Raw genomic sequence first — 22,704 nt, forward strand, 5'->3', positions numbered from 1 at the left:
TTGGGAACAGTGCGAATATTGTGGCATTGTTTAGCATGGGAGGAGAATAGCGCCCCTGCAGCATCACCAGCTGGTGATGAGCTCATGTTCAACAACTTTAGACTGTCACCTTTCCAGTAACTTCATTGCAGTGTTAATGTAAGCCTACTTGTGACATTAATAAATAAACTTTTAACTTCTAATCCATCTGGTACCAAAGAAAAGCCAGGCAGTGCACATTAGTGACTATCATCCAATGACTCTGACATCCATCATTCTGGAGTGCTTCAAAAGGCTAGTTATGCACAAAATCAATTCCGGCCTCCCGGATTGACTGGTTCCATTACAGTTCATCTACCATCACAACAGGTCCACAAGCAGACATCATCACTCTGACCCTGCACTCAGCCCTGGAATACCTAGATAACGATCATGCTTGCTGAGTACTTAAAGCTTTGTTTTCTTGCTCACAGCAGGATAAATATATTGCTTACATTTTCTTAACGGTCACATACATGTCTGTATTGATATGTATATTCTAAAAGCCTCCTCTCCCCTTCCAGGTATATATTCACTCTTTATAATAATTCCAAAAAGCTGGAATTGATTAACAACCAAATCATTTGCAGTGCGTAGAATGAAATGCAGTAACTTGCCAAGGCTCAAAGAGGGCGGCAAGGACAAGTTGGGCCAAAGGGGCCTGTTCCATGCTGTAAACCTCAGTGATTCCACGACTCCCCAAACTCACATTGTCCACCACCTAGGAGACATGTGCAGCAGCCACATGGGAGAACCATTACCTCAACATCCCCCTCCAAGATTCACACACCAATCTCTACTAGGTCACAATCACCATTCCTTTATGAATGCTGGGTTAAGATGTCAGAACTCACCAGCTAGCAGCACTGAGGCACCATTACTATATAAGGTTCAAGGAAGACACTTTTTTTTCAACACCAACTAGAGACGGGCAATAAACCTTGACGTTGTCAGTGGCAACTATATCTCAAAATAAAATATGGAGGATTACTGAATTCCCCTAAGAACAATGCCACCACAGGATCAAGATAAAGCCCATCATATCTCTCTTAGGAAGACGCCAGCAATACCTATATCCCATGAGAAAACAAAAAGGCACACACAGCCTTCATTTATCTGATACAGTAGATAGAGAGATAACATTGATTGTACAACAGGGTGAGCGTTCAACTACCTGGAACCTGAACGTTCAGAAGAAAAACAAAGCAATTAGAATTTGCCCAGCAGAGGTCAATGTATCAAAACAAAATCTATGACCTGAACAAAGTAGAGATCTGCTTTGTTTATGGCTTACTACACTCTAAATAAATGCTGGCAATGGCAATGTTACTGTGAGAAAGTATCAGTTACATCATACTTCACCCACCATCACTCTCTAATCAGTTCTTGCATATAAACAAAGATTGATGACAGCACAGCTAAAGGCACTTTGGACTGTTTCGATTCCATGCAGACTTTCTGGAAGTGGGCTTGAACATTAAAACAAATCGAATGTGACCCTCAGCATTGTCAACTACCAAGTTAGAACTTTGCTTCTCCTATGAAGTAACGCAAGAAACTATAAAGGGTCATGAACAAAGCCCAGTCCATCACTTAAACCAACCTCCCATCCAATGACAGTCCACACTTCCCACTCCCTCGGAAAAGTAGCCAGCATAATTAACGATCCCACATACTCTCGGCAGACACTCTTCCTCCTTCTTCCATCGGGGAAAAAATACAGAAGTCTAAGCAACTGACTCAAGAACAGCTTCTTTCCTGCTGCCATCAGACCTCTGAATGGACCTACCTCGCATTAAGTTGATCTTTCTCTACATCTTAGCTATGACTGTAACAGCACATTCTGCACTCCCTCCTTTCCTTCTCTATGAATGGTAAACTTTGTCTGTCCAGTGCACAAGCAACAATACTTTTCACAGTACACCAACATGTGATAATAATAAATCAAATCAAAATAACTTGCTTTTTCATAATGCCAGTATTGTGCAAAGTTTTAGTATTTGCAAAGCTACTGAGAACATTTGAGAATAACCATGATTTTCAACCATATTTGAGCATTTTCTGAAGATGCAGTGCCAGCTGTTGGTCAGGTCCTGCAACTACAGTTGTTAATCACCATCTCAATCATTGAAACATTGTTTGCAAAAGTTCTGTCTTCTACAGTTGCTGTGAAAGCAGACATGCAAATTTTAATTCATTACCAGTTGCTCTATGACTTTGCACACACAGAGCGAATAGAGACCTTCAGGTGCAGCACGTTGGCGGGCTCTGAACCAATTAACTTGACTTGGGGTGGCACAGTGATTAGCACTGTTGCCTCTCAGCCAGAGACCTGGGTTCGATTCTAGCCTTGGGTGACTGTGTGTAGTTTGTGCATTTTTCCCATGTCCGCAACCATTTCCTCTGGGTGCTCCAGTTTCCTCCCACCCTCCAAAGATGTGCAAGTTAGGTTGATTGGCCATGCTAGATTGCCCCTTAGTGTCAGGAGGATCAGCAGGGTAAATGTGGAGTTATGGGGATAGTGCCTGGGGTGGGGGATTATTTTTGGTGTAGGCTCAATGGGCCAAATGGCCTCTTTCTGCGCTGTAGATTCTATGATTCTGGGACTTTTTCAGTCCCCAATTCTAAGAAAAAATTACTCATAATTTATAATCTTGATTTCTATTGGAAACTGTTCGTGGAAGCTTCTCATTCCGTAATCATACCCTCCCATTACCAGTGGCACTTACAGGAAGTTCCTGTAATCTTTATGCATCATACAGTAAACTAAGCCTAGGGCTTCTAAATGAAATTGGAGTTTATTTTTTGCTCCTATATCTCTTAGTGCTGCATACTTTCCTCAGTTGAGAGGAGGTGCTAAAGGTTTCATCATTTAATACTTCCTTAATATTCGTGTGGCAGCAAGAGTGCAACAGATGACATAACTTGATGATTACTGAGTAAACATCCCTTGCTTCTGAATAACAGCAGCCTTTGATTTGTAATAAGTGGATTGCACTGAGTCAATTAATGGCCAATGATAAAAATTGGTCCTTGACATGCTGTTCAATGTTAAAGTGAGCAGTAGGATCTGCTCCAACTTGCAATTAGCCAGTGATTCACATGCAAGAGTTAGGTTTGTTTACTTCAATGAAGTATCACACTCAATACAAAGACTTCACTTTTCTTGACCCTCATGAAGGTGGAAGGGATCACAAGAGACCAGGCTTCATTCAGACAATGTGCATGAGTTTGGGGCAGGCAATCAGCTTTTGAAATTCCTGTGCATGCATAAGAAATACACCATTGTTGCCTCCTTTATACCCTTGGGAGTGGCCTTAAATGCCACAGCGATTACACAATAGATTTTGCTGATTTGTTTGAAGGTTACACGTTCTTAATCACAATTGATGCATGCTCAAAGTGGCCAGAAGTTACCATGAGATCTACCGCATCTGAACAAACCATTGAAAAACTTGAGAAAATCTTTGCTACATTTAAGAACATAAGAAATAGGAGCAGGAGTAGGCCATCTGGCCCTTCGGGCCTGCCCCGCCATTCAATAAGATCATGGCTGATCTGTCGTGGCTCAGTTCCACTTTCCGGCCCTCTCCCCATAACCCTTAATCCCCTCTCTTATCAAAAACCCATCAACCCGCTTCTTGAAAATATTTAGCGAGGCAGCCTCCACCACTTCAACGGGTAGAGAATTCCAGAGATTCACCACCCTTTGAGTGAAGAAGTTCCTCCTCAACTCCGTTCTAAAACGCCCCCCCTTTATCTTGAGGCTGTGCCCCCTAGTCCTACTGTCTTTTTTGGTAAAGTGTAACAAATTGTTAGTGATAATGGCTCACAATTTACTTCACAGGAGTCTGAGAATTATCTAAAGTTCAAGACATTTGCATTTGTTTACAGTTCCAATATAGAACTGATCCATAGATCACAGCCAATGCAAGGAAGGTCACTGCTGCTGCAAGGAGGACACCATTAACTATGTTTCCTTTTGCCAGAGAGAATTTGGCAACTTTTCCTTCTGAGGGGGTGAAAAGTATGGGTCTCTTCAGTGGTGTGCAGGATATAAAATCTACATCTTATCATCCTTCAGCTAATGGATTAGCTGAAAGATTCACACAATTCTTGATACATTCTTTAAAAACTTCAAAAGAGTAAGGTTTGTTATCACATTGTGAGATTAACTTTTTGCCATCTTTTGCCATTACTCATGTGACTAACAAAACTTTATTTGCATTACTACTCAAGAAAGAGAACTATGATTGATTTATTACCTCCAGAAACTGCAGAGATAGTAGGGCGTCAACAACAATCTCAAATTGCTAGACAAGTGAGGAAAGGACAACGCCCATTTCAACAAAGAGATTAAGTATTAGTGCGTAATTATGCCACTCATGAGAAATGGGTACCAGACAGATTTTTAGCAAAAGCAACTAATTTCTACTTTTGCAATGCCATGCTGACCAAATGTCATCATGAAATGATTTCTCAGAATCATCTCCAGAAGTACCAACTTCTTTAGTCCCTAGTGTTGTGAATACTGCTGTGGAAGATTTGGTTGAATCTGAGTTGCCTGATGATAGTGCCTTTGCTACTATACCATGTGAGAATAATGCAGAATTAGTTCCAACAGACTGCCTACTGAAGTTCCAAATTGTACTTCGGCTGGGGGGGCAGGGGGGGGTTGCTGGGCAGGATTGCTATATATTTAAGTGATTGCATGATTGCCTCAAGAGCTCGTCACATGATTTGATGATGCTGTCATTGCAGTGTTTTACAGGTCAAATTGTTTTCAGAGCAGCTATTCATCATCGGATGGATGAAAAGGAGAGATATAATGTCTGCAATCTAGGAATAAACCAAACTATAGTCCACTTAACATTTCTTTACAATGGGCAAGAATCCAGCCTCCCCCTACCACCCCACACCGGCTCCGAGAGCAGCTTGCTGCTGGCTGTCACTGGGATCTTCCGGTTCTGCCGATATCCATTGTGTTTCGTGTGGCTTGTCTAACCTGATGCACGGAGGTCACCTTCAGCGGGACCAGAAATCCTTTTAGTGGGAAGGGCCAGAAAATCTCACCCAAGGTTTACATTGAAAAAGTTATGAAAATATAATTTTTTTTTCCATCCTTTCATGATTAAGGGGAGAGTAGAAGATAAAGAAGTCAAGGGTGGGGAGAGAAACAGAACATCAAGAAAAAGAATTACTCAGAACTGCTACATATTATTTTCACTATATCGTGCATTCATTACTGAACATGAACACCGCAGAGTTGAGCTTCACAAGCAAGGAAGGATGGCTGATTTAACATTAAATGAGGAAAATGGCACCTGCAGCATTTTTCTTTGGTGGAAAAACTCTATTTTACAAATCCTCTGCTTAAAAAAGAAATCAAAAATTATGTTTTGCGCACTTCTTAGCTGCCCGTTATAAATACAGATGTGCAAAATTTATAACGGGAACAGCCTGTAAAAAGCAGTCTCACTTTAGTTACATTCACCGTCCAGTGAAAGAGACACAGTACCACTACTAGCATGTGTTGCAATTACAATGCAATAAGTTTACTTTTGGCTACATTTATAATGGAAACAGCTCCAAGAATTTGTGAAAATGATTTAATTACATGTTTAAGCACGATCTTGGCAGAAATGCTGACCTTTAAACAGAAATTTGAATTCCAGTTATTAGCTGAAAAGACCATGTAACAAGATTTCACCAAAGCATTATATCTAGTATGCATTTATACTTTAAACCCCAAATTCCAAACAGAACAGGATGGCACGGTAGCACAGTGGTTAGCACCGGTGCCTCATAGCACCAGGTTCACTACCGGAATTGGGCGACTGCCTTTGTGGAGTGCGCACAATCTCCCCATGTCTACCCGGGTTTCCTCTGGGTGCTCCAGTTTCCCCTCTCTGTCCAAAGGTGTGCAGATTAGGTGGCTTGGCAATGCTAAATTGCCCCTCTGTATACCAAAATGTATAGGTTAGGGAGTATAGCCATAGTATATGTGTAGGGTTATTGGGATAGGGCCAGAGTAGGATGCTCTATCAGAGTTAGTGCAGATTCAATGGGCCAAATGGCCTCCTTCTGCACTGGTCGGTATTCTATGATTTTATTATTCTATAAACCCTTCACATTCCACTTTTAATTTTTAAACTGAAGATTCCTTTCTATGTCACAGTTTCTTGAGCATTCATTCAGATCGCCTAGAAACAAACCAATGTATTTCTCAGCTCCCAGGGATGTTTTCTCTGCGGTTACCTTCCAGGGAGCGAGTGGTTCCCTGAAGATCCCACTAGCAGCCGGCTGGAAGAATCCTCCAGTCTTTCTTCCAAACCACAGGTGTTTGGATTTCCCCAGCAGGGTGACACCAAATCAACCTGGCTCTTGATGCCCCTCCGCTCCTTGCAGATCCTTTCTTTGATCTGATTTATTATTGTCACATGTATTGGGATACAGTGAAAGGTCTTGTTTCTTGCACGCTATACAGACAAAACATACCATTTGTAGAGTGCATAGGGGAGAAGGAAATGGGAGGGTGCAGAATGTAGTCTCACAGTCGCAGTTAGGGTGTAGAGAAAGATCCATTTAATATAAAAAGGTAGGTCCATACAAAAGCCTGATGGCAGCAGGAAAGAAGCAGTTCTTGTGTCAGTTGATACGTGACGTCAGACTTTCTCTGCCCATCTGGCTGACTGCCTCACATTGTGAAAACAGTAGAGACAAAACGAGAACAAAAAAACGACTTCCTAATACAATCCTTACTCCCCCCATCAATTTCCATGGCAACATGTCACACCTGATCTGTTGTTCCCAGACTGAAAGGTCATTATCTTATATTTGAACCTATCCTTTGATTTACAAGGTACATGGATATTTTACAAATTTCCTTTGTCTATCAGGTGGCTTCAAGTCTTTGATCTAGAAAGAACACATGAATAATTTAAGATCCCCTCCCCCTGTTCAAGCCCCCTGCCAAGACATCTCCAGAACTATTCAGCAAGACCATTAGAATCCAAGATGTGAATACCTCTCACCATCATCTCAGGAACACAACAGTATTGCCCCACTGACCTGCATTTCCAGGCCTACCTGCCGAGCAACCCAGAAAAAAATCTTTCTTGCATCTATGCTACACCGGCATGGTGGCACAGTGGTTAGCACTGCAGCCTCACAGTGCCAGGGACCCAGGTTCGATTCCTAGCTTGGGTCACTGTCTGTGGGAATCTGCATGGTTTTCCTCCGGGTGCTCTGGTTCCTCCCACAGTTCAAAGATGCGTTGGTTAGGTGCACTGGCCATGATAAATTCTCCCTCAGTGTACCCGAACCAGAGTGTGGCAACTAGGGGATTTTCACAGCAACTTCATTGCAGTGTTAATGTAAGCCTACGGTGACAGTAATAAACTTTTATCCTACATTTAATAATTCCACTTTCCAAACCAGAAGACACAGGAGCAAAATTAGGCCACTCAGCCCATCAAATCTGCTCTGCATTCAATCATGGGTGATATTTTTCTCATCCCCTTTCTCCTGTCTTTTCCCCATAACCCCTGATCACCTTATTAATCAAGAACCTATCTCTGTCTTAAACACACTCAATGACCTGGCCTCCACAGCCCACTGCAAAGAGTTCCATAGATTCACCACTTTTTGGCTGAAGAAATTCCTCCTCATCTTCGTTTTAAAGGATCGGCCCTTTAGACCAGAAATTCATAATATTGTAACATGGTCCAATTATCCTCTGACCTACAGCATCACTTACATTGAGTCTACAGCACAGCTAGTCAATGCCAACATTTCTGTTCATGATGTGGGTATGCCGGCGTTGGACTGGCGTAAACACAGTAAAAAGTCTGACAACACCTGGTTTTAGTCCAACCTATTTATTTGATAATATACTCACAAGCTTTCGGGGGACACCCTCTTCGTCAGGTGAATGGAGAGTTCTGGCCTCAGACAGAGCATATAAAGCACAGACAGTTTAGAGATTACTGATTAGAATGCGAATCTTTACACCTAACCTGCTGTTCAAGACCTGAAGTGGCTGATAATGTGAGTGGAAGGAGCACTGATCACAGTTTAAAGAGATGTGTATTGTCTCCAGACAGTACAGTAAGTGAGGTTTTGCAAACCCAGGCAAGTCACGGGGGTTACAGATAGTGCGACATGAACCCAAGATCCCTGTTGAGACCGTCCTCATGTGTGCGGAACTTGGCTATCAGCATTCACCTGACGAAGAGGGTGTCCCTCGAAAGCTTGTGAGTATATTATCAAATAAATAGGTTGGACTAAAACCTGGTGTTGTCAGACTTTTTACAACATTTCTGTTCAACATAGATCTCCTCCCATCTCATATTATCTAAGACTGTTAATAGATTGTTCTATTCCCTTCTCCTTCACATGCTCATTTAGCTTCTCCTTGAATGCATCTATTTGCCTCACCACTTATTACAATAGCAAGCTCCACATTCTCACCATGCGTCAGTGATGCGGTGGGTGGGGGGGGACGGTGGTAGCATAGAATTCCTAGTACGAGGCCCTTCTTTTAGTTTTACCATAATAAGTAGACTAGGTTAAGGTGATTATAAAGTGCCTTATATATGCATAGTAAGAATTCACAATGTGCCTGGAACAATATATGCAAAAGGTATAGTGAGCCGTATATCTACAAATTAACCAAGTATTATAAGCTTAACCTGTATTTTCAACCCTGTATTGTGCACCTTGGCCAACTTCGTTCTGGATGCAGCATGATGGGAAACACAATGATAGACAGGCCAAATTCCGTTAATACAATGAAACACAAAAAGGTGGCTTCTCTTATCTGTTTTCGGATATGCAAAAGGCAAGTTTAATCACAGGCCTGGTATGTAAGGGAGTGGATTTGTTCATGGGTAGCGAGGTTGGAGCAGTCTCTCAAGCTGATAAGACAAGCCCAGGTTCCAGCAAAAAAAAGTGGCTCCTTTCATCAATTAAAAAAAAATCACAGGTGTTGATTATGGCCTTGGTTACTGGTAATGATGTGGATTAGGTTTCCTTGGTAAAGGGGAAGGAACCTACTTGGGCAATAAGTGCCAATTCCTGTTGACAGGTGGAATATTATTAACTAAGGTAATAACGTTGAATATTGTGATTGGGCCCTCCTAGTCTGATTGACGAGACTAGGCAGGATATTGAAATGTTAAGAATAATATAATAATTTTACTGGGCAATATTAGGTCAGAAAGCAGAGTCAACCCTCAAATGATTGTGTCTTTCTCCCGATTCATGCATGAGCGAATAAATTCCTTTTCGTTCTTTACATATATGCTGTCTTTCACAGTCTATGCATTGGTTGAATGAGTTTCAACAAATACAGGGTACCCCAAGGGGAATACCCTTCAGAAAATTCCTCTTACAGTCAAATACATTTCTCCTGAATCCACCACTAGGTTTACCAACTGCCATATTGCTATCCCACACAAGTAGAAGTATTTTCCCTATATTCATCCAATGAAATCATTATCTTAAATGTCTTTATCGGGTGTGAAATTTAAAGTTTTTTTTAAAAGAAGTATCACAAGTTGACTTGCATTAACATTGCAATGAAGTTACTATCAAAATCCCCCAGTCGCCACACTCCACATCTGTTCAGGTAAACAGGGAGAATTTAGCATGGCCAATGCATCTACTCAGCACATCTTTTGGACTTGTGGGAGGAAACTGGAGCACCCGGAGAAAACCATGTAGACTCTGTACAGACAGTGACCCAAGCCAGGAATCAAACCCAGGTCCCTGGCACTGTGAAGCCACAGGTCTGACCACTGTGCCACCGTGCCAGCCAGGTTGAGGTTGACCCTCAGCATTCTATTTTTCTACAGAAAAAAAGTACTTTATATTTTCTGTTGACAGGTACAACCTCTCAGCTCTGGTGAAATCCTTATAAAATCTCCTTCTCCAATGTTTTTATTCATTCATGGGATGTGGGTGTAACAGCACAGTGGTTAGCACTGCTGCCTCACAATGCAGTGGACCAGTTCAATTCCCAGCCTGGGTCACAGTCTATGCAGAGTCTGCCCAGTTCTCCCCATGTCGACATGGGTTTCCTCTGGGTGCTCCAGTTTCCTCCCACTGTCCAAAAGACATACTGGTTAGGCGCATTGGCCATTTTAAATTCTCCCTCAGTGTACCTGATCAGGCATCAGAGTCTGGCCTTTAAGAGATTTTCACAGTAACTTCATTGCAATGTTAATAATATTAGTCTACTTGTGACACTAATAAATAAACTTTAAAAAATATATAGGCCAGACCAGGCAAGAACAGCAGATTTCTTTCTCTAAAAGTAATCAGTGAATCAGAGGTTGTTTTTACAACAATTGACAATGGTTTTATGATATCTCCACAGCAGTCGAAGGCAGTGACAGCCTCTAGCACTCTTGAGGACGGCTGAAGAACAGACACCCTAGTCCAAGTCAGGTGCTGAGCCTCTGATATTATTGAATTCAAATTCTACCATCTGCCGTGGGGAGATTCAAACCCAAGTCCCCAGAGCATTAGCCCAGATCTCTGGATTACTAATCCAGTGACAATACCACTAGGCCACCGCTCCCAAATGTCTCTACACCCTTTATGTACCATGGAGACAAGAGTGTGCATAATACTCCAAGTACTATCAAATTGAAATGTTAACTGCTCCTCTCCCCGTGTAGATGCTGTCAGACCTGACGATTTCCAGCTTTTGTGTTTTTTAATTTCAGGTTTCCAACAGTTGCAGTATTTAGGTTTTGGTCCTGTGTTCTAACCAAAGTTCATATTTTCCCAACATCGAGTTATAACCTGCAGTGTTTACACAAACTTTTAAAGCATAGCAGAGTAATTTAAAAAATTACCAAGAAAAAGTCAATTTTGCAGCTTGAGGCATTTTAATTCGATTTATTGTCAGATTCATTAGTATACAGTGAAAAGTATTGTTTCTTTGTGCTATACAGAAAAAGCACATCATTCTTAGAGAAGAAAGGAGAGAGTGCAGAATGTAGTATTACAGTCATAGTTAGGGTGTAGAGAAAGATCAACTTACTGCGAGGTAGGTTCATTCAAAAGTCTGGTGGCAGCAGGGAAGAAGCTGTTCGAGTCGGTTGCTACATGTCCTCAGACATGTGTATCTTTTTCCCGATGGAAGAAGGTGGAAGAGGGTATGTCCAGGGTCCGATGGGTTCTTGATTATGCTGGCTGCTTTTCTGAGACAGCGGGAAGTGCAGATAGAGTTGACGGATGGGAGGCTGGTTCGCGTGATGGATTGGGCTACATTCACAACCTTTTATAGTTTCTTGTGGTCTTGGGCAAAGCAGGAACCATACCAAGCTGTGATACAGCCAGAAAGAATGCTTTCTATAGTGCATCTGTAAAAGTTGGCGAGAGTCATAGCTGATATGCCATATATCCTTAGTCTTCTGAGAAAGTAGAGGCATCGATGGGCTTTCTTAACTTTGGTGTCGGCAGGCGGGGGGGGGAGGGGAGAAACTTGAAGCTCCCCATTGCACAATTAACAGAGAAAATACAGGCACCATTTAAATTTGTAATTTCTAGCCATGCTATTTTGACACACCCGTTGACAACTAGCATTTTCCAAGCTATATAATTTTATCTCCAACAGATTTTAAAATTCCACTGGCTCATATCAGCCTGTGAACCAAGTTCAGCGACAGCCGAGAAATTACTACATCGGCAAAGTCAACACAGTTTTACCCAAAGATGAAAGGAAAACACAGCTCATTAGAAACCATGCTGGATAGTTCAGTTCCTCATTACAGGTCACCTATCCATCAGTGTCATACATGATCAACTCTCCAGATTGTGGCAATCCCCAATCTAGTTTTGTTTTTTGTCTAACTATTAAAGCCATGCAAATTCATGGTGCACACCAACACAACTGTGTATGTTATCCAGCATTGCACTAAAGCAGTCAGGATCCAGTCAAATCATCCTGGAAATAAAAACATTTGGAGGAGAGGTTTCAAGCACATCCACACAACTGCACTACCAACAATTAATAGTCTCACACGTGGATTAATCATAGACAACTCATCAGCAGCCCACAATGCAAGAAGATCAAACCAAGGGTTACCCGAATTACGATCCAAGTTATACGAAGGAGGCCACATCAAGTCTGCATGGACTCTTACCCAGGTTTACCCCATAATCCCATGTAATCGATACATGTCAGGACACTAAGGACAAATTTAACATCACTAATCCACCTAACCTGCACATCTTTGGAATGTGGGAGGAAACCCACGCAGACACAGGGAGAACGTGCAAGCTCCACACAGTCACCCAAGGCTGGAATTAAACCTGGGTCCCTGGAGCTGTAACGCAGCAGTGCTAACCACTGTGCCACCCTCAGTGCAAGGTTTTGCAAAATGGTATTTTTCTCCCTTGACATATGACATTCTTTTCCATCATGAAAAGATTCTGAGAAAATATGCAGAACTACCTATTCAGGATTTGCCAAAAGTGGAGGAAAGTCAAGTGGGGTAAAGGGTAATTACTATAATTTGACTAAGCAGATGAGCCAAATGCCTGGAACCTGGCATGAGAACGAGAATGTGTAAAGAAGGGAGCTTTTTGGGGATTCACCATCCCATACTAAAACATCTGCGTGGATTATTCCAAACACACAACATGGATTCTGATTTTTTTCAAAAATCCTTTCAATTAATATTCTATGGCCATATTTTGATGATAATCTGGATTTACACAATTTCTAAATATCAATGCAGTTTCCATTTAACCGGCTTCTTATTCACAGTAGATTTTATGCTACTGTATATTTCCATTTGCATTTGAAGGGAAAAATTGTATTTAAGCAGCCACGACCTGGAGGCCATCCCAATGCACCAATGGAAGCACTTTTGAAGTGGTCACTGTTGGAATGCAAGGAAATTCGGCAGTAAGGTGATCACCGATTCCCCATTTTAACAAGGGCAATTATGAAGCAGTTAGTTTTAGCTTTAGTTGTCCTTTACTTATAAGCGAAGAGACACAAACAGGTTTACAACTTGCCGTGCTCTGTGCAAAGTGGATTGGCGACAAATTGGACAAACCGTCCAATTTTTTATTCCCATTTGGCAGTTTCTTTTGATTTGATTTATTGTCACATGTATTCGTATACAGTTAAATGTATTGTTTCTTGTGCGCTATACAGACCATACATAGAAAAGGAAAGGAGAAAGTGCAGAATGTAGTGTTACAGTCACAGTTAGAGTGTAGAGAAAGATCAACTTAATGCAAAGTAGGTCCATTCAAAAGTCTGATGGCAGCAGGGAAGAAGCTGCTCTTGAATCAGTTGGTACGTGTCCTTAGAATTTTGTATCTTTTTCCCAATGGAAGAGAGCATGCCTGGGGTGCTTGGGGTCCTTAATTATGCTGGCTGCTCTTCCGGGGCAGCGGAGGTGTAGACAGTGTCAGTGGGTGGGAGGCTGATTTACGTGATGGACTGGGCTTCATTCACAACTCTTCTTGCATCTTGGATAGAGCAGGAGCCATACCAAGCTGTAGTACAACCAGAAAGAATGCTTTCTATGGTGCATCTGTAAATGTTGGTAGAGTCATTGTGGATATATTAAATTTCCTTAATCTTCTGAGAAAGTAGGGCATTGGTGGGCTTTCTTAACTCTAGTGTAACAAGTAATAAGTGCCCAATTTGCAATGCTAGTTCTGGGCAATAAGTTCAAAAACCTATCCCACTTAGTCATTAAAGGTCAGAGATGACGCATTTACAGACCTCAGTCAGGAGGTAGAAAACATGAATGAACAGATATGATCAGTAATATATAATAGAATCATCTTAGAATCGCTACAGTGCAGAAAAGGCCATTTAGCCCATTGAATCTGCATCAACTCTCTGACAGGGAATCTTACCCAGGTACTTTCTCCCATATAGCCCTGTAACCCACGTTTTTAGCATGGCTAATCAATCTGATCTAACAGGCAATTTAGCAGAGCCAATGCACCCAACCTGCACATCATAGAATCCTATAATGCAGAAGGAGGCCATTTGACCTATTGTGTCTGCACCAACCACAGTCCCACCCAGGCCTTATCCCCATAACCCCATGGATTTACCCTAGCTAGCCCCCTGACACCAAAGGGCAATTCAGCATGGCCTAACCTGCACATCTTTGGACTGAGGGAGGAAACCAGAGCACCCAGAGGAGACCCATGCAGACATGGGAGAACATGCAAACTCCACACAGACAGTGACCCAATCCAGGAATCGAACCCAGATCTTTGGCGCTGTGAGGCAGCAGTGCTAACCACTGTGCCTCATCTTTGGATCCAAGTTTGAGTGGGTAAAGGATGATTAAAGTGCTATTCATTCACCACTGACAAGGGTGTGGACAAGTCATATGAATAAAATTTATCCTTTGGAATAATCAAATTAACATTGGGCGTTCTTTCATTAAAGGATTACCCTTTCCAATTTATTCAGGAGAACTTCAGAAAAAATATTTTAAATTCCATAATTTTTATCTACCCCACATCGTTCAACCTTCCATGAACATTTCCATTTCTGAGACCAGAACTACAGTATCTTGCTCATACCCAAAGTGTTTCAGTATTTGTAACAATTTTTCAACTTCTGTTGGTTACCGTGCCCATTTCACATACAGTAGGTCCAAGAGTACAAGCCAGACCTGATATTTTGCCAAGTGCATCTACGGACATATGTATGAAGAAGTATTCATCCAAGTATCAATAAACCATCTTTTCACTCCAACTCATTGATTTATATGAGAATCATAAGCAACCTTGGCCTATAGCGTCAGTATCTAGAGACTAGTTTGAGTACCAATGACTCTTGCTTGCTCTGACAGACTAAACAATCTCCTGTTTCATTAGTTTCAATACCTTACATTTCTCTTGCACATGAGCCTTTCATTGTTATTTCTTTTCCCTGTTTCTACATCTCAATTTTAAGTGTCCCTACAATTCTGTGGCTCGGTCTTTCCACATCAAAGACCTGTACTTCCAAAAAAAGTGCAGAACCAGACTGCTTATATTACAGAGGCTTTGCTCAGGCAACACAGGCAGACGATAAACAAATCCACATCATCCAGCTGCCTCACCACTGCACTTCTCATGGCAGGTTCCAACTTGTTGATTTTTGGTGTGTTTACTGTAATTTTGAATAAGAGGAAGAAAAAAGACTTGCGTTTATATTGTACTGCTCATGGCCTCAGGTCTCCCCTCAGTGCTTTGTAGTCATTATGTGCTTTTCAAATGTAGTAGTCACTGTTGTCACACAAGAACAGCATAGCCAATTTTCACACAGTAATGTGGCAAATGGCTAGATAATTTCCAAAAGATGTGCAGGTTAGGTGGATTTGCCATGCTAAATTGCTCCTTACTGTTGGGTTAGCCATGGTAAGTACGCAGGATTACAGGAATTGGGTGGAGGAAAGGGCCTGGCTGTGGTGCTCTTTCAAAAAGAGTTGGTGCAGACTCGATGGGTTGGATGGCCACTTTCTGCATTGGAGGGATTCTATGGGTCTAATTTGTCTTGAGGTGGCTGAGACACCAGAAACAACTCCTGATTCTTCTTCAAAATGTGATATTTTATGTTCTGCCGAAGGGGTAGATAAGACCTCAGTTTAATGTCCCATCCCAAAGAGTTTAGACCCTACAGTTTAGAAGTCTTGGATCAAGACAACAGCATAGCACCACTTGCATTGACATCAGAACAGTTGCTGTGGAAATAACGTTTATTCCTTCGAAGCAAATGACAAGCGAGTTACAAATGCATTTGTATATTTTAAAGTCAATTTGTTAGTTGTTAAACAGCTTTATAATAATAGCTATAGATCTTAGATATAGATTAATTGTCAACATTATTACTCAAAAAGTGATCATTCTCAGAACGATTCCAGATGCTAACAGTGATAAAAGGCGGTATCGCCATTGGCTCAATTCAAGTCTGCACAAAGTTGACTGAACTAAAACAGGATGTCAGCATTATGTTATAGTTCTCTGCAGCTTTCAAATCCTTTTTAACTGCAAGAGAATTCAAGTGCAAGAGTAAAGGAAGCTGCAGTTGTATGGAGCTTGGTGAGACTCCCACCTAGAGTTCTGATAGGGCTTGATGTGGTAGATGTAGGAAGAATATTTCTTTCTCCTGGCTTTGAAGGGGTTGGGGGGGATGGGGAGGATAGTGGTGCAGAAATAGAGGACCGTGTAAGAATAAGATTTGATTTGTCACATGTATTACACACAGTGAAAAAGTATTGTTTCTTGCGCTATACAGACAAAGCATACCATTCATAGAGAAGGAAAGGAGAGAGTACAGAATGTCATGATACAGTCATAGCTAGGGTGCAGAGAAAAATCAACTTAATGCAAGGTAGATCCATTCAAAAGTCTGATGGCAGCAGGAAAGAAGCTGCTCTTCAATCAGTTAGGCCATTTAGGACTAAGGCAAGGAGGGTTTTATTCATTGAACAGGGTAGTGAATTGTTGTAATTCTTTACTCCAAAGGATTGTGGAGGCTCAGTCATTGAGTATGTTTAAGATAGAGGGGAACAGGTTTCTAGATGTTAAAAGATGTCAAGGGATAATGAGAATAACGTGGGAAAATGGTACTGAGTTAGAAGATCGGCCATGATGACTTCTAGTTGAGGGGCCTAATGGCCTGTTTCTATGTCATATTCTATGTGTGAGGCAGCAGTGCTAGCCAATGTGCCACCCATGGCAGTGAAAACTCAGCCATAGTCACAGGTGTAATTTTGTAGGCTTTAAAGCAGTTTAAGGGTATCACAAAGGATAGTATACAAATTCAAGTCTTTCTTTTGTTTTGTTTTCTTTCCTTTAGGACATACATCTGATGACGACATATGTGATGTTAGCCATGATGTCCTCTATAATTGGAAAGCCTGAAAACAGTCACCAAGGAAGACAGAATTAATGGCTACTTGGGAGAGGTAGTAAAGGCTAGTCTCTGCCATGAGTCAGGAATTTAATAGTCTCAGAAGGATAAAATGGGAAAGAAATTTTTAAATATGTAATTACCAAAAATCCTTGTGCACTTAAGCTAGTTTCAACCATTAATCATGGCATAAAGAATCACAAACATAGGAGGTAGCCTTTCAGTTTGTTATGCCTATGTGAGTTCTCAGCAAGAGCTACTCAGCTAGCCCTAACCCTTCCCTTTTCCCATGTCTCAGCAAATTCTCTCTCTTCAGATGCCAAATTCCCTTTCACAAGCCACAACTGAATCTGCCTCCACCACGCCTGCTGGCTGTGTTTTCCAGATCCTAACCACTTGCTGTGCAAGCTTTTCCTCATGGGATCTTACACCAATCATCTTATATTAGTATCCTTTGATTCTTAGCTCGTATGCCAATTTCTCTGTCTAGACCCCAAATGATTTGAGCACTTCTTTCAAATCTTCCTCTCAAAACCACTCTTCTCAAAAGGAAAAAGCCCCAGGTTTTCTCATTTATCCACACAACTGAAGTCCCCCATCCTTGGAATCATTCTCATAGATCATTTCTGCACCTATAAAGCCTCACCATCCTTCCTAAAGCGCAATGCAGAGAATTGGGCAAAATCTCTCGTTAGATCAAACAAGAGAGTTTTATAAACTTCATCATAACTTGTTTGCCTCTCTTTAAAAAGCCCAGCATCTTGTAAGATTTTTTTCAGCTACTTTCTCAACATATTCTGCCACCTTCAATGTTGTGTGCACGTACACCTCCAGGTCGTACTGCCCGTGCACCATTTTTTAATCACCTCTCCTCATTTTTCATATCAAAATGCACCACTTCATAGGAATTAAATCCTATTACTCTTGGCCCTTCTTTGTATTAAATCCACCCCGTGTCCACCCATTCCACCAGGCTGCCTGTGGTTTTGTGAAGATGATCACTGCCCTCCTCACAGTTCACAATACTAAGCTTTGTGTCAGCTGTCATTGCATCTGGGTCATTAGTTAAGAAATGCCATGGTCCTACCAAACCACAGTAAACCTTCCTCCAGTCTTGAGAAACAACCTTTCATCACTACTATTTCTTTCACTCGGTCACTTTACGTTCAAGTTTACATTTAAATGCAAACAATTCCCAATTAAATTTTCCACCAGTGAGTCAACAGTCTGGGTGTTCCCTCTACTTTTCCCAAACCAGTATTATCAGCAGATGATTCCCCTACTTAAAATGTTCATAATATCCTCAAGCACAGAATCGCTGATCTGATACCCACTGCGCCATCCCCTCCCTGAATATTTGTGGTATTCTCCCTTTAAGGTGAGGCACTCTATGACTGTCTCAGTGGGATTGGGCTGTTCAAAGTTGTGCACGAGCCATGATCCCACAATATGGCAGGGATCCATTTCCCAAATGATTCAACAGATTATCTAGTTATCAACCAAGGAATACGTCCAGATATCATTGAATGCTGGATTCCTTCAGTATAGTAGGAGGCAGAGAGGAGCAAGGAAGAGGGAAGACAGCAAGTTTTAAAGTTGACTCGTGCAGGAAAGCTTTAAGTACACCTTTACTTTCATTACTGATTTATGATCTTATGCCCAGAAAAAAATGAAATTTTGCAACGCATTAAAGTTTAATTAAAACAGTACAATTGCAAGAATTTTTTTTCAAGATCCAGAACTCCTGGTTGCTGAGTTATAAGATATCTGATTATAACGTGTGCCTTTCAGGTTCAGGCTCTAAGTAAAATATATCAGTGATAGTTATAAGGGATACAAATAAAATGACAGTAAGGCTGCTCTTTAGAAAAAGGAAAGCAAGCAACAAAATGGCTTTTTAAGTTCCTTGTGTTTGAAAAAAACACAATAGATTTAATGTCTCAGCCCTGAGTGATTACTCACATAAAACAGCCAGGGCTCAAATGTTTCCAAGCAGGGAGCAAGTGTCAACACTGTCATTTTCAGGTCACCTACTCACTTGTGACAACAGCAAATAACAAAATAACAAGCTCCAATCGAAACAATTTTGGACTGACGAATAGATAGAAGCCTGCAACCTGTCAAAATAATATTCTAATCCTCAGTTCACCGTTAAATGAAACCCTATTTGTCTGTACGTTACCGGTAGCTGCTGTGGCAACTTTTAAAACAAAAATCAGTGCGCCATTGCTACATATGCAAATAGCAGTGTACCTTGGCATGGAAACCTACATGTTTCATGGTTATTTACTGTATTGATTGGAATGTAACCCGAGGTCTTTCTCCTTTGTCATGCTATACAGCTTTCCCAATGACAGCTGCCTTTTCTATTTTTACTACGTACAGTCAAAATAACTTTAATCATATTTAATAAAAAATGTAGCGGTGAAATCACATGTCTGGTTTCAGTTAAATATAGAAAAAGGGCGGGTGGGCACAACTGTGATAAGTCACTTAAAAGAAGTTAAGCTGAGACTGGAATTTTACTCATAATTAAAAGGTTTCTCTTATGGAACTATTTACATGACCGCACACAGTGCAACCAGTAAATGTACATAGGCTGCTCATATACCAAGGGTATACCAAAGTTGGGCACAGAATGTGACTTATCTACTCCCACTCTTTCATTTGTTAGCACTATCTTTATTCTGTCAGGTTGACTTCCATAGATCTTCACCCCTGTCTGTACTATGTACCCCTTAATCATTCCGCACAAATTAACCACGTCCAATTCATTATATACGTCATCCATTTTATCCTATGTGTCCCATTGCTCTTCCCCTCCAATAACTGTCACTGCCTAACCATTCATTCCAATGCGTGAACAGAATAAGTGTTTTCCTCTGTGGTTAAGCACTAATGTCCTCTTTTCTCCAATCACATTCACCCTTCCTCATTAGGCTTTGTCTGCACAAGGTATGCAAAGAAAATCTTCCCATCTGTCCACGTGTTCCATTTTATTCCAATCAGCTACATTACATTGAACTTGGGTATTGCTAAAGAGAGTTATGCTGTCAAAGTTTTTCACCTTGCATTCATCAGGACAGAATTGCAAGATTGCTAAATCTCAAATGGAGCAACAGTTTATACTGAATGAGGTGAGGGTGCTGATTGGTTGGCAAGTGGACTCTTGATTGATAGAGACTATGTCGTTGAGAATGCATCAGGGAACAATTAACTGCCAAGCTTTTGTTTAAAATTTGCTCAGATCAGAATCCACTTGCCAATCAATTAGCATACCCTTCTCATGCAGTATGAATTGTTGTTCTCTTTGAGAATTGGTATTCTTACAATTCTACCCTAATGACGTATTCAAAATCATGAGGGGGTAGGAGAACTGTCCACACTCAGGATCCAGAACGAGAGGACACTGATTTTGTGATTTTCATAAAAATAAATGTGATGCAAGTGAAATTTTTTAACACAATGAGTGGCTGGGGCCTACAAGTGTGGTGAAGGCAGGTTCAAATTGAGGCACTCAGAAGATATTAGATGATTATATGAATAGAAACAACATGCAAAGGTACGGAGGAAAGGCAGGAGAATGCACTAAGTCATAAATGCTGATTATGTTCAGTAATAATAAAGCATTCAGTAGATGTTAAGATACACAAGTAATGAAATCACAAGTAATCAAAACTAGCGAGGACAGAAAAAGCTGGAGATACTCAGCAGGTCTGACAGCATTTGTGGAGAGAGAATCAAGCTAATGTTTTGAGTCTGGATGACCCTTCATCAAGACCTTGAAACATTGGCTCTATTCTCTGTCTACAGATCCTGTCAGACCTGAGTTTCTCCAACATTTTCTGTTTTTGTTTCAGATTCCAGCATCTGCAGTATTTTGCCTTTAAAATGGGCCTGGCACCTTTTGTGATCAGCTGGGTTTGATTTACAAAACCATTTCACAATATTGGTACATATTACTGTCTAAATCTATGAATTTTAAAAGCAGAATAGCAAAAAATTATACACTCCAAGAAAGTATTTTTTCCCTGAATAATTACTTGTGGTGCACTTTTATTAAGGAGTTTCCACTGTGTTTATACAACTCCTTTAATGCAGCAACACCTCCCACAATATTCTAGAGGGGTAGCCAGAGATTTAATGCAGAAATCGGGTCATTAAATCTGATGTAATTGAGAAAAGTAGTGATTAAGTGTTCAGGACAATTCTTAAACTGTTGCAGCATAAGGCACTTTAATAAGAGACTACACATGCCACAAAATCCATAATTTATCAGCAGTAATAGAGATTTTTAAGGAAACTGCAAAAATATAACTACAACCCAATGGATTTAACCGTAGATAGTGCAGAATTCTCCTGCATGTTGGGCATCGAATGTTGCAGCTTATGAAGTTGCACAAATATGAAATGGTGCTTTTTTTCTCCCCCTCCAAAACATCACATCAAAGCCATGTTAAAATAATAAAATGTAATACAAGGCGAAGAACAATTAAAATACAACAAAGCAGTATTTTCAGAAGTTGGGCATTTAAAAAAAAGTGTCAAGTGCAATCTATTCTATGTGATCACGAATCCATGTCACTGAACGACACAAATCAGTGGAGAAGCAAAGGGACGGAAAGAAACAATGGTTGGACTAAATTTAAAAAAAATAAAAACACGCGGAGGGTGGGGGGGAAGGAAAGTAACAAAAAACGCAACAGCTCTCCAATTTACCACCCCCAAAAAAATGAGTTAGAAAATTAATCAGAGCTTTGTTGGTGTACTTCTGTAATTAACACTGGTCCAGTATTTGATTATGAGTAATATACACACAGCTCCAAATCTTAATTGCTCTATTGCATAATTAAACTGTATTTGGCAACCTTAATTATGTTTGGCAACATAAGTAAATTATTACAGAGAAAAAGCCTTGCTATGGAAAAGTGAAGCAAGTTTCCCATTCTATGACGAGATCTTTCTTGTCTCCTTACCGTATTTGTTGGGCTCTCTCAGATACTCGAGTATGGGCACAGTATTCTGTGCCACACTGCTGTCATTCGTGTCCCCATTCTGCATCCCATCGCTTCCAAGTCCGTCTCTCCGGCTGCTGTGGACAGCGGTGACAAGAAACCTCTGGGACTGGGACTGGGACATACCGGAGACGGTCCTTCCCGGCCGGCGGTTCTCTCTTTATGAGAGAGGGGGAAGGAGGAGGATTAAAATTCCCTCTGTGCCTATCCCTCCCCTGTTGAACTCTGAAGCAATCGGCCAGCGGTCTCAAACCCCGAAGAGGAGGAAAGGCGAACTCCTGCTGATACACCAAATGACAACCCGCTCCCAGGCTCCACCTCCCCAACCAAGCGCTAACTTTAAACCTGAATTGTTCCAACAGAACCGCTACACCTAACCATGTGCACCTCGCTTCATTGTGTTGGCTCCAGCCTCAGGCTGCGCGGCACTGCTGTTTATGTGAATGCAACACGGCTCTTTTTTAAAAATTAAATTGCGACAGACACCAGAAGCCTTTGGAAGGGAGTGACGGTCACTCCCTGGTGACTGACAAGTGGCGAAGCTGTTGATCTCAGATAAAGTGACCTTCAGGCACAAGTTAAAGCTGCGGGCTGGAAGTGCGATACACAACTCACAGAGGATTCCCATTGCCAGTGTTGCTAACACAATGATTGAATTGCGCCTACTTCATCTGGAGGCTTCTAATTCATTTGTAGGAATTGAAGATTTCCAACTAATCGCATTACGAAAGCAGAAAATCAAAATCAAACTAGAGAATTTTCACAGTAACTTCA

General features: G+C 41.2%; 1 protein-coding gene across 2 annotated transcripts in view; it reads right to left on the minus strand.

Moving 5' to 3' along the window:
* LOC145352844 (solute carrier family 12 member 7-like) overlaps nt 1–22,182 on the minus strand; it is a 222,292-nt gene extending 200,110 nt beyond the window's left edge. The window contains exon 1 of one of the 2 annotated variants that reach the window (XM_080203176.1): nt 21,892–22,182. In XM_080203176.1, coding sequence (XP_080059302.1) covers nt 21,892–22,054 — 163 coding nt within the window. In that variant the 5' untranslated portion in view covers nt 22,055–22,182. The remainder of the gene's footprint in view (nt 1–21,891) is intronic. The other variant, XM_080203178.1, reaches the window with a different exon arrangement.
* Between the last annotated feature and the right edge of the window lie 522 nt (nt 22,183–22,704).

The sequence above is a fragment of the Carcharhinus amblyrhynchos genome, chromosome 2, assembly GCF_965287045.1.
Source record: "Carcharhinus amblyrhynchos chromosome 2, sCarAmb.v2.hapA, whole genome shotgun sequence".
In the NCBI taxonomy this organism is placed as follows: Eukaryota; Metazoa; Chordata; class Chondrichthyes; order Carcharhiniformes; family Carcharhinidae; genus Carcharhinus; species Carcharhinus amblyrhynchos.